At 51.9% G+C, this 12,135-nt stretch overlaps 5 protein-coding genes across 5 annotated transcripts; 4 read left to right on the top strand and 1 right to left on the bottom strand.

Moving 5' to 3' along the window:
- Positions 1-740: 740 nt before the first annotated feature.
- Triagg1_10401 (uncharacterized protein) lies at positions 741-1,403 on the top strand (the record flags this gene model as incomplete). Its single annotated transcript, XM_062894469.1, has 3 exons — positions 741-946; positions 1,006-1,222; positions 1,281-1,403. The coding sequence occupies 3 exons, from the start codon at positions 741-743 to the stop codon at positions 1,401-1,403; spliced, it is 546 nt and encodes a 181-aa protein (XP_062750675.1).
- A 400-nt stretch (positions 1,404-1,803) lies between these two features.
- On the bottom strand, positions 1,804-2,435 carry Triagg1_10400 (uncharacterized protein; the record flags this gene model as incomplete). The annotated part of the gene is made up of 4 exons (XM_062894468.1): positions 1,804-1,944; positions 2,023-2,157; positions 2,259-2,294; positions 2,394-2,435. The coding sequence occupies 4 exons, from the start codon at positions 2,433-2,435 to the stop codon at positions 1,804-1,806; spliced, it is 354 nt and encodes a 117-aa protein (XP_062750674.1).
- Positions 2,436-3,119: 684 nt separating this feature from the next.
- On the top strand, positions 3,120-4,570 carry Triagg1_10399 (uncharacterized protein; the record flags this gene model as incomplete). The annotated part of the gene is made up of 2 exons (XM_062894467.1): positions 3,120-3,371; positions 3,434-4,570. The coding sequence occupies 2 exons, from the start codon at positions 3,120-3,122 to the stop codon at positions 4,568-4,570; spliced, it is 1,389 nt and encodes a 462-aa protein (XP_062750673.1).
- A 531-nt stretch (positions 4,571-5,101) lies between these two features.
- Positions 5,102-8,368, top strand: Triagg1_10398 (uncharacterized protein; the record flags this gene model as incomplete). The annotated part of the gene is made up of 3 exons (XM_062894466.1): positions 5,102-6,341; positions 6,477-6,670; positions 6,725-8,368. The coding sequence occupies 3 exons, from the start codon at positions 5,102-5,104 to the stop codon at positions 8,366-8,368; spliced, it is 3,078 nt and encodes a 1,025-aa protein (XP_062750672.1).
- Positions 8,369-8,954: 586 nt separating this feature from the next.
- On the top strand, positions 8,955-10,141 carry Triagg1_10397 (uncharacterized protein; the record flags this gene model as incomplete). The annotated part of the gene is made up of 2 exons (XM_062894465.1): positions 8,955-9,230; positions 9,290-10,141. 2 exons carry the CDS (start codon positions 8,955-8,957, stop codon positions 10,139-10,141), a joined length of 1,128 nt encoding a protein of 375 aa, XP_062750671.1.
- Positions 10,142-12,135: the final 1,994 nt, after the last annotated feature.

Genomic DNA, 12,135 nt, shown 5'->3' with positions numbered 1-12,135 from the left:
AGCAAAAAGCGAGGGAGCGTAGTCGCACCTGCTCATCTGTGGAAAAGATATCGATGATGGCGATTCAAAGAGAGAACAAGTGCAGCCTCGTTTCGTAGATGTCAAGGCATGGACGGTACTCTGATGGAGACGGACCCCAATCAATTAGTACGGTACGAGTACGGAATACAGTCAGTCAGTCGCCTTCCGATGCTCTCCTTGTCGCTGTTACTAAGATCACTGGCACCACATAAGCCAAGGGCGCTACTGCTGCTGCTAAAGTGTCTCCCCATTGTACTTGCGCTCCTTGTGCAGCACCCGGATGACGCCGTATTTTCTCCCAGCGCAGCACCATGTACCTGTACCGGGCGGAGCGCATGCAAGGAGTATCAGCGCCACCCCAGCGTTATCTCCTCTGCCATGGAAGCGGAGCCTGATTCTGCGTCCTGGCCAATCGCAGCCCCGGACGGGTCTCATGACGCATCCAACCACCGCTGAGACGCAGCACGGCAGCAGAGCGTCCCGTGACGTTAGTGGTTTGCCGTCGGCGTCACTGTACATGCCCCCATACTAGCCGCTCAACCAGTACGACGGCAAGCAGCGCCAGCCTCACCTCTACTTTCATCATCTATTATCTCATCCGGGTTGCCTTTGTCTTTGCCTCCGTTCTCGAGTCGGCATCTCCATCTCTTCTTCGTCGCTCTTCATCCTTCCATCTATCCATCAGATCCTACTACAGACTCATCGAATATCTAGTAACGATGCGCTTCTCTACCACCGTCGCCTATCTGGCTGCCTGCCTCGCCGCTCCGGCCACGGCCCTCGCCATCTGGGGCGATTCGGCCTCCGCACTGGACGCTTCTCTCAAGGTCCCTGGAGAAAACCCCATCGAGTACTGCAGCGCCGACCGCGACGACGACCTCATCGAGATCAAGAAAGTCGACTTGGCTCCTAACCCTCCCAAGCCGTAAGAATCTTGCCCGACAAATCCTCCCCTCTTCAACTTGGGCTAATGATTCCCCATAGTGGCAAGCCGCTTCTCATCACGGCCTCCGGTGTCGTCAAGAAGACCATCACAAAGGGTGCATACGTCAAAGTGACTGTCAAATACGGCCTCATTCAACTTCTCTCCACAACTGCAGACCTGTGCGAGCAGCTTGACAATGTCGACCTTTCCTGCCCCCTTGAAAACGGACAGATGACCATCACCAAGAGCGTTGATCTCCCCTCTGCCATTCCTCCGGTAAGCCTCCTTTCTAAACTCATCAGCGGTAATCTCCCATGCTTACACATGTCCATAGGGAACCTACAGCGTGCTTGCCGACGTCTACTCCGCCGATGACGACAAGATCACATGCTTGAAGGCGACGGTTAACTTCCCTCGACCAAGTCTGGGCTCCTCCGAGAACACTGAGGAACTGTAATTTCTGCTTTATGCTACGAGAATGATTACGGGCAACTGGCAATGGTGGTGATGATTCGGATTCTGTTTTTGTTTTTCCTTTGACTGCTGGGTGTTTTCTTCTTCTTCTTTATTTTCCTAAATGGCATTGCTACGGCTGCGTTTGCTTCTTCTGGGCGAGATATGCTGTACTCCCTTCAATGGTATTCCGATGCGGTTCATAGGCACATCATTGCGGCGCTCTTGGTGCTCCTCCTAGAGGAATGTACGCGTAATAATCCTGATAAACCAGTACACATTTGGCTCTTGATCATCGTATTTGATATTATATACTCGTCTCGTGGTATTGGGGTCCCCCATGGACGCTCCACACAGTTCCCCGTCTCTTCTAATGATATGACTCTGCGTACAAGATGAAACAATCACTCTCCAAACAGACGACGCACCCGTCTCAGAACACTGTCCTTCTCGGGATCGTAAGGATGATCTTTGCTTGGAATCTCGAGGACCGTGGGGAAGGCAGCGGTGTAGGTATCGACTCGGTGTCGTATCCGGTCGGCAACCTAATGGAGTTCCCTCGCTGTCAGTACGCTTTCGTTGCACGATGAGCACCACCATTTCTGCTTCGGGACAAAACTAACATGCTGGTTGATCAAGACGATGCCAATGTCTTTTCTCTCGGTAAAGCTCTCAAAGGCAGATTCGATGGCTGCGGTCTCTGTCTTGCTGTCGACGACAAGGAAGTTTTTCTGCGCATCGGCGCCGGCAGTGATGTGCTATAGACTGTGTGAGAAGAGGTCCGACTCTATCGGTGGCAGAGCTGCCATTATAATCGCTTGAGGCGAAGGGGTATGGCTGTCCTCCAGGTGCAACTCACGCCGATGCCCGCGAGCAAGAGGCCCGTTACAGAGTCCTATACGTTGATGTGTTTGCGTTAGCAGGATGCGACTCGTCTGGCGAGATGTGTGCGCGGTTTTATCCCGGGGAGCGGACTTGCCTCGTCGCCGATGACGGCGAGGAACTGCCGGTCTTTGAAGTCGGCGTTGGAAGCCATTGCGAGGGCGGACAATGGCGATTCTGGGGGGTGTAGATGGGAGAGGGTTTGGAGGTTGGTGAAGCTTCAGCGACTGCTATAAGTTTAGTTGCCTTTCAGGCCGTTGCTTGTATGGCCCCGCGTTAGAGCGGCTGAGGCAGGTGTACTTTAGTTTGAGGTATCGCCGGAGGCACAAGTAGCACCGAAGGACGCATTCTGCTGTGCTTGGCTGGGTGGTCTCTGGCTTGATAAAGACCATTGATTTGGCTCTGTAATGCCATAAAATTGAGAAATACTGCATTTGAAGCTAGATAAATAATACTAGAGAAATTTTTCGTCTTCTTGATTCCCTTTATACGCAGTATGCGCGAGTCCTTGAATTATTGCTTGATCATCTTTGATGATGGTCTTTGATAGATCTAGGTACTTGGCAGCAATGTACCTATCCAAATGTCACTGGGCGGTAGACTTGCGCTTCCAGCAAGCAAGGGCGCTAGGCTCCAGGCGGAAATTTCGCAGTGGGAAAACCTAGGACCGCCAAAGTAAACAAATTCGCCGCCAGTCCGACAACTCTTTGTTTCTTCTTCCTCTCCAACCACCAGCCGTGGCCATTCTTCTCTTCTTTCACGGTGCAGTCAGATCGCAAGGTTTCTGTCGCCTGTGACTAATTGACTGTGCGAAACCTTCAAATCACACCCCGCGAAGATGCCTCGACTCGTGCGGCGGAAACCGCTCTGGGAGCGCATCACTTCGCTGCTGAATCCCATGGACTTTCTCTTGTGGCTCTCGGAAGAGATGGAGACGAGGGACTGGGACTCGAAGCTGGCCGGCACGCAGCTCGGCTTGGGCATGAACTTTGCCTTTCTGCTGGCGCGCGCAAATTTTGGGTCGTCGTACGAGTGGTCCGACGACGACATTTTTGGCGACGACGGCAAGGCTTCGTTGCTTTCCTATGTGGTAAGTCCTCGATGCAGCCATCGCATGATGTCGCGCCGGACAAACTAACATTCTTTGCCAAGACGTACCCCGTTGTCTGGGGCTTCGCGCTCTTTTCCTTCGTTAACGCGGCTTATGCCTTTACGCGAACGCGAAAATACCGACTATTCGAGGCCAACATCGACCAAGCCCCGTCAACACCCTCTGCACGACGAGTCCAGGTCCAGTCGTCTCCCGCTGCAGCAGCCTCACCGCTACAATACTTTGCCGACAGAATCGCCGCGGGCTCTGCCGAGTCGCGAGCACATCCGGATAAGAAACGAGATGTGTGGGAACTCGCCGTCTGGGACCCTCTGCCCATATCCTTGAGACTTGTTTGCTTGTTCAGCCCGGGACACGTTTTGGCCTACCTTCTCTTTCTACCTCTGGCGCCACTGGATCCTCAGCCTAGTGTCACGGTGTTCAACACCATCGTCATGCAGGTGGTGCTCTCCGGACAGATGCTTCTCCTCACTTCGCGGTTCGCGCAGCAGGCAAAGGATACCGCCATCATCCAAAAGGAGGTCATGAACGAGTACAACACCAAGTTTGTTCATCCTCGACTCCATCCCGTTGTCAGAGATGTTGGTACCCAGTTTGCGGCCGAGCATTCTCCCAAAGGCCGAGGATTTGTCCAAGTTGGCACACCGACAACACTGGTCAGGAAGTCCTACGTGACGCGAGCTACGTCTTCTACCGATTACGACGATCCTGTGTCTACCGGTCGCAGCAACGTCATGAAGCCGCAGGCGTTCAACACTTATGCCCCGATTCGCTCAGAAAGCACACCAACCAACATGATTCAGCCTCGCTCTATTTCTACGTTTAGGCAACACATGATGGCTGATCAGCCTACCGCTCCAACTTCAGGCCCAGCTGCAGCCACGGCTCCTATGCCACTCTCAGCCACATCCGCAAACACGACCAATTTCGGAGGCAACATGGGCATCTACGATCATGACAAGTCGCCTCTGAAGAAAACCATGGGCGTCAACACCTTTAACGAGCCTGCTTCGCCCCGAAACTCACGAGAGATGGCGGCCCTAGAGCAGCAGAGATTCTCTACCAAACACGCCGATTCACAGCGGTCGGCGAGCGCCCTCAGCAGGGGCGTATCAAATCCTTACCAAGGGGCAACAAGGAATAGGGCAGCACAGCAAGAGAGGCCAACTAGGTGGTAGCCTTCTTCCGTGTTGCCAAAACTTGATTGCGCTCGTGGCGGCCGTCAAGATGGCGGATTGCAACATTTATGCGGTGGAATGTATTATTTGAAACTAAATGGTAATATTCTCCGTGCTTGGATTCAGCATAGCACAGCATGACTTTGGCGTTGGGTTTATTGCTTTATGTGTCTTTGGGGTTTGGGGGAGGCTTCTGGGAACTCGTATACGAAGAGTATACGGCTTGGTATTGGGCAGAGGAGGAACATCTTAATGTTGTATGAGATATCAGTTTTGTTTTTCTTGGGGAGGCATAATGAATTCTTTGCTAGGCGTCGGCTCGGTTGATCAGTTTCAGGCGCCATGAAAGATTGAGTTTATGATTTTGGTTCCAAACAGTCACCTGTTCCTACCACCTGAGACGTGAATATGCTGCAATATGCAAGCACGAATGGCCATCTCAGAGCATCACTTTGTTGCCTGGACAGATGCGCAGCCCCTCGGAATACATAATCCGATACCCATGATTATGACTTTTTTCAACTTTGCACAATGACACTTACGCAATACATCTTTAACGCCTTCAGCTATCTTCGGCCCTGGTCGAGCAGCGATGAGCCCCCCGCGGCGATCCCGCGTATATATCGATACATTACCGACACGTGGATCCGGAGGCCGTTGGCTCCCCTAGTATCGATCACTCTTCTCGCTGCGCTCACTCTGCGCCTCGTCAAGATGGCATATTTCCTGCCGCCCAAGGTCTCGGATGCTGCTCTTGCGCAAGCTTCATCCACGCCTCAGGCACCTCCTCTTCCTCCTAAAAAACAGCATCATACCATCACAAGGGTACAGCAACATGCCCTCGCAAGGGAGCAGCCGCATACCCTCACGAGGGCACAGACGGAGCGTCGACGGTCTGCCTCTTTTGGAGGGTGGGTGAAGAACATGTTTCCCAGTCATCGTGCTGAACGCGGCGGCACCAGCAGAGAACAGGGATACTGGGAGCAGATGGAAAAGGAAGGCAAGCAACGGCCTCGACGACGCATGACGGATAGCCAGTACAGCGTTGGGGATGTTTCGGTGGACTCGAGCCATATTACTCGGTGGAACGTGCCGAGGGATGAGCCGCAAGATGAATCGCGTGGTTTGCCTGAGCAGCCACTCAGTGTTGTGCCTGTTGGCCCGAAGCCCTCATCGCCGCCTGATGATGTTGTGCCGGACAGAAGCTGGAGTTGGAGTCCTCATAATGGCTCTGAAGATCAGATCTCCGTGACAAAGGTGGGAGGAGTTTTGCAGAGCAACTATGACCGAAGCAACGATGCCAGGAGAAGCAGTTTGGGTATACAAACAGAGGCTGCAGCAGAACAGAAACAGCCGCTCAAAAAAGATTTGCTTTGGGCGAGAGCCAAGGCTCGACGACGCGAACGACGGAGCTTGAGGGAGAGTGGCGATTATCTCGGCGTGCAAGGCGTCAACCCCCATACTGGAGAGCTGGACATTGTGAGTCCCTCTGGCAGCAGCGCTGGGAGCCCGGCAAGTCATCACGAGACGCCACGGCGCATCTTGAGGACGTGGCGGGATGTCTTGAAGAACCACAAGTCAAGAGACTTGCCCAGTAGAGACGATCCTGTTGAGGACGAGGATCTTGGGATTGCCAGGTCACTAAGGGGGAAGAAGAAAGTGAGAGAGCTGGGCAAAGCAGTCAGATGGAAGAGACGAGGAGGGTCTTCATTTCAGGAACCAGACCTGAGCCCCATTGCTCAGTCGTTGAAAAGCGTGTCTCTGAGTTCTCGTGGGTTTGACTCTTTTCTTTTTTTTCTTTTTTTCACCTTTTCACTTTTTCTTCACTTCACTTCTACCTCACTTCACTCCACGTCATTTCCAACAACATTCACATACAACAGCTGCTGACACTGCAAGCTTATAGGGAGGCCTTCTCACGTTCAACATCCTCCTCAAGCGACCCAGCAGCCAACAGCAGTTTCCACTGGCGAGCCGCTGCTGGATATCGATCCCTCTCATGCTCATTTCTCCGCAGTTGATGCATCCGACAACTACATCGCCGCCTCATCGCCAGCAGTGACTCCCCCAACCCCAACCCGCACTTCGTCCAATTCCACAGTCATTAAGACTCCTCGTCGGCAAAGCCTTGCGAATCCGCCTCTCGTGCCATAGGAATTTCTCGAGAGCGGATCAGGCCTTGGCGGTTCTGGCTCCCAAACGAGTCCCATACCAACAACGCAATCCGAAAACAAGTCTTTTTTAGACATGGAAGCCGAAAGGAACGTCAAGAAATCGTGCACGGAGGCGAGCAAGGCCGCCCTTTCGGCAACCCAACCTACCCAGTCGATCCCAGCTTCTGGCCGGACATTCGAGCGACGATTCAGCCTCCCAGGAATGATGAGCATGACACCACCCAGCCCATACTTGGGCCCGAACGTATTCAGAGAGTCACCTCCTTTGATCCTTCTCGAAGAAAGCCCGTTGGGAGCACTATCCCAGCGACGAAACGCAGAGACTCGCCTTCGCACAAGGGCCTTGAGAATGCGATGGGACCACCATCAGAAGCTACGCGGTGTGAGAGCCGCCAGGACAGAGGCAGTGAAAGATCTAACAGAGGTGTTACCAAACAATCCGGGAGCACAAGCATCAACCGGCCCGCTGCAGGAAGAGTCAGTCACGATGAGGCTTCCTGCAGGCTCCCGCTACCGGCATCGACGGTTTACCAAGATGGCAATAGAAAGGGACATGCTACAATTGAAAGAGGGGGTAGCAAAGGTGGACAAGCAGCGGCTGGAGCATCCTCATCACTTTCACAACCAACCCGTGACGGAGCACGAGCAGACGAGCAACGTCTTGCGCGAAATCACATATCAGGCCCCCGAGACGGAGGAACCTGCCAGCATACCCACCATCACCATTACTGGCTACAACCACCAAACGTCTCTCTCTCCCTTTCTCCTGGACGGGTCGATAGACCCAAACCTTGTCCTTCCACTGACCGAAGTTGGACAACACGGATCGACTTGCAGTGCGCTGGCAGTGACCTCGTTCGAGAACAGCTTGGACGTGTCTCATTCAGGCCCATCCATGAGCTCCAAGCAGAGTCCAACCTCATCGGCAGAGGCCAAAGTGGGAGGCGAACCACAAGTAGGCACTACATCTCTGCAGCAAGAGGCTCACAAGATGCAGCCAGTAGAGGTCCACTGGGGAGACAGACGTACAGCGAAGGCTACGATGCCAGCTCCGGAAGACGACTCGTTGCGCAGATCAACATTTACACAGGGCCGGATGTTGCAGTCTATGAACCAAGGCAAGAACCCGTCAGCAGTGAGCCCAAAAATGCAACAGTCGGCAACGGAGAAACAGGCAAACCCAGTAGATGGCCAAATGCAGATACACAAAATCCCGGGGGCTTATCGAGTTTACCAAGAGCACCAAGACGAAGACGACACCGCAAGTCTTTTGCTAAAGGAGGCCAACACTGATGAATCCCAGGCTCTGGACGCAGCCCCAAGAGAAAACGACAATGATGACTTGGAGGACGAGGACGAGGAACAGCCTACTCCGTTGCAGCTATCTCTGCGGTACCTGAAGGATCTGATCCGGCTATACTGGGCAACTGTATGGCCAATGATTGACCCGCGAACGTTGCGAGTCGCGAACGACGGACCAATGCCTTGGTGGAAGTCCATTCTGTTGATAGTACTCACAGTACCAGCTGCGGCTGTAGCATATCTGTTGGTTGTTGAGGGGGCGAGGTTTGTCATGTTCATGGCCCGGCTGCTGGAATTCGTGGATGATGAATCAGCAATCTGAGTTGAGAGATGGGCTTGTAAGGTCGATCGATATAGCCTGGTTTGAAGGCACATGGAGGGCTGTAGAGATTGCTTGCATTTGTGTAGGGGGTTGGTTCGGGGTAGTTTCGGCCGGAGAAGCAGCGAGGGCATTTTCTTAGCCATGGCGGTGGTTCGAGTATAATTACTAGTATGGTTTATGATTTGTGCTGTGTTTGGCTGCTTTGATGTGCTTGTAATTCCTTGTAACTGCATCGTTGGTTGTTGGCGCGTACTGTAGATCAACTCTCCATTTACAGGGGGTGGTGGAGGTGTGGAGCAGACAGGGGAGGAATGACAGGGCCCATCAAGCTACTATATCCAACCCTCGTATTGAATTACACCAGAGTACTAAACAGAAGAGACTCACCTGTGTGAATATACACGAGGAACTGTAACGACGCAGAAGTGAACAATTTATCGAAAGCCAGCTAGAAAGTTAAATAACCACAAGGCACGAGGGTTTGCTGAGGTTACTGAGCCCTGCGCACGTGATATACCCGGGCACTCTTTTCTTCCTATTCCTCGAAAAGCGCCCCTCCCCTCCATCACGGAAACTCCTCTTCCAAATGCAACAGCAGCAGCAGCAACAAATCATGGCTGGTCTGTTCCGCGTCGGCCTCTTTGGCCGTCTAAACCGCATCCAGCCTGGCGTCCGACGCATCGCCGCCAGCTTCAGTACGGATAGTGAGCGCAATGAGATCCTACGAAAAGTCTACGCGCCATTTCAGAAACTGGTCAAGGAATCGCCCGAGTATCAAGCGCTGGCAGAATCTGGCAAGGTCTGGGAAGATTATTTTCAGCCTGGAAATAGCGAGCGTCTTGGATATGTGAAGGCACAAAAGGTAAGCGGGCATATCTACTGCGTACTCATCATGGTAATGATGCCAACTACGGAGGGTAGCTGCTCGCCGATGTCCTGGAAGATATTGACGATTGGAAAGAGTCCATGAAACTACCCAAAAGTGCAACTGTTCGCAGCCTCGTTGCTGAATATGCACACCAATCTGTCGCAATCGAGGACAACAAACTTCAACTCGGAGTCAGCCTCATGATGGACGATCATCTCAAAGATGCCGTACCTGATCTCGGCGTATCTGCCCACGACCTCTCTCAAATGACATTCCCAGACGTTCATTCTCTCTTTCCCCATGCAGATGCATCCCAGGTAGCAGAACTACGCAATCATCTCGTGGCATCTCACTGGGTTACGGAGACCGCTTTACGCAACCCCAACACGCCTGGGCTTTCAGAAGCCGAAATCCGCTGTCTTTCGGCCGTTCTCCTCAAGGATACAAACGGCGAGCGTCTCTACAATTCTGGATGGGGAGGACGAGTCCCTCTTGGAGGTTACCGACCAGCGCCGATTCGAGTAAAGAGTAACCCTCTTACCATCTTCCCCTACCATGTTGAAGTTCCAGCATGCATGCAACGCTTCATTCAATGGCGAGATAGAGTTACTCAAGAGAAGCAGCTCCATCCTCTCATCGTGGCCTGTCAAGCAACTGTGTATTTCCTGCACATCCACCCATTTTTTGATGGCAATGGTCGAGTGTCTAGACTCATCATGCAAGATTACATGATACGCCATGGTTATGCCCCTGTGGTGATACAGATTTTGGAGCGAGAAGATTACATACGAAAGATTCGACTTGCGCAAGGCGGAGAACCAGAAGAGTTTGTGTCTACGATTTTGACGACTCAGTTGGAAGAGTTGAAGACATTTGGGTTTCGCCAAATGGTGGAAAATAAGTAATGGGTAAGGTAGTAGCTTACCAGATAGATTTTGGTGGAGATAGATTCCCATGTCACATTGCGTGAACACATATTCAGATTAGACAATTGATGCAAATCTAACACTATGCAATCTCCCTGCATCCTCTTTTTCGAAAAAGTGATTTAGAATAAACCGCACCTTATAGGGATGCTGGAAATACTCAAAAAAAAATTACATGTGTATATAACCTCTTGCAAGAATATGCTGACGCAAACAGCTACCTTGACGGGAGATGTTCATCACCTCTCCACATATTCGCCAATCTACCAACAAGATACACGACACTCTTGAAACAAACCTGCAGTGCACCGGAACCCTCCAAGATGGGACAGACGAAAGCCTTGAATTCAACGATACCGATCCAACCGCTCATCCATCGGAGGCGATGGCCGATGTCGGCCTACGCTCAACAGCTGCGACAACAAAGGCGCCGTTGAAGGAAATATTCATGGAGAAACGACTTTTGAAAAACTGAGAAGGTTCTTGGGCGAACCAATCAATACGTGACTAGATGTATTGCTGTTCAGGCGAGGCTGTGGTGGGCATACTAGAGATGCTAAAATGGCATCTTCTAGGCACTTGCATGGAATATAAGACATTTCCACACACCACGGCGAATCATCGACCAGTCAGGGAACATTACTGCAATAATGTAGTCTATGATTTGGAGTAGTAGCATGTTACATTGTGCATCCACCGGGTTATAAAACCCCTTTGAGGCAAAGCCCATCGTCTTCAAAGCTCCCCTGCCGCCCATTATTCCACCACTAGGCAGATTGCATACTAGGATTCGTTGGACACACTCCAAGATTGACACCAAATGATCCCTCAAGGACTTTCATCAGTGAAAGTACCATCCATTTTGCGCTCCACTGGTGAATGAAAAGCTCTCTCTCCACTCGTCGGTGGCCCAACCAACGGTAAACGCTCCCCCTTCACCCACGCAAACACAATCTTAGTCTTGAAGTCCAGCCTCTCATGGCCCTTGGAATCCGTCGTAATCATCGACATCGCCGTGGCCAGACACGTATTGTCACGTATCCTAATATGACCATTGGATATGTCGGCCGTGACTGTTGTGACTGTCGACCATTCCTCTTCGATCGTCTCTGGGGTTGCCGATAGCTCTCTCCTGTCACGGTTGTATTGCGGTGCTGACTTGCATCCTGTAGCAATCTTCGCAACGGTTCTGAATACTCTCTGCGCATCGGAAATTGGGATTGGGCGATATCTCGATTTGTTGCCATGCTTGCCCAGAGTGGTGACATAAGTTACCGACCAGCAGGGGCGCAATTGAAGCGATTTTGTCGGCATTTCTTGTTTATTGTTGGCGTTCGAGTCATCTGGGAAGTAGTGGCTGCAGCTAGGGATTCTTACTGATTATGAAGACAGAAGCGCTGTGTTCAAATGTTGGGGCGAGGGTTGTGGATTTCGTAGACGCGGCGTTGTTTGATGCCTCGGCAGGACCATCGACGCGTCTTATATGTCAACAATTCCATTGTGACTTGCAATCATATGAAGTTGACAGCTGTACAAGTGAACCTTCTGTTGAGCTCTATTGTTTGGGCGCAAAGTTGGCTGAACCTGGTACTTGAAGCAGGCGGGCCTCGGGTCTTGTCAAGCCATGACCGAATCTCGTGATGGAAAATGTTTCTGAGACGCCATTTCTCAATGGCCAGGGACGTTTCAGTGTCTCAGAGGAATGACATGGCTCATGCGTTGCAGAGTTTTGCCGTTACGTGGCCTCCAATAAACAAACTGGGGGACCTTGTGTATAAGATGGCCATCTCGGCAGATGGCTGGTATGCCTCTTCTGTATAGCATCAGCCAAGAAACACAACAGCAAGCCAATTAACAAAAAGCCCTGATGCTGAACCTCCTTCATCAAGGCGGATCCGCTTTGGGCAGCGAAACCCGTTGCCGTGCTCCATTCTGTAGTCATGGAATGGATCCGCGGATCCCCAAATCAGACA

The sequence above is a fragment of the Trichoderma aggressivum genome (genome assembly GCF_033847375.1).
Source record: "Trichoderma aggressivum f. europaeum strain CBS 100526 chromosome Unknown scaffold_072, whole genome shotgun sequence".
NCBI lineage: Eukaryota > Fungi > Ascomycota > Sordariomycetes > Hypocreales > Hypocreaceae > Trichoderma > Trichoderma aggressivum.
The sequence above is the reverse complement of the archived record's forward strand: the minus strand, read 5'-3'. Positions and strand labels throughout refer to the sequence as shown.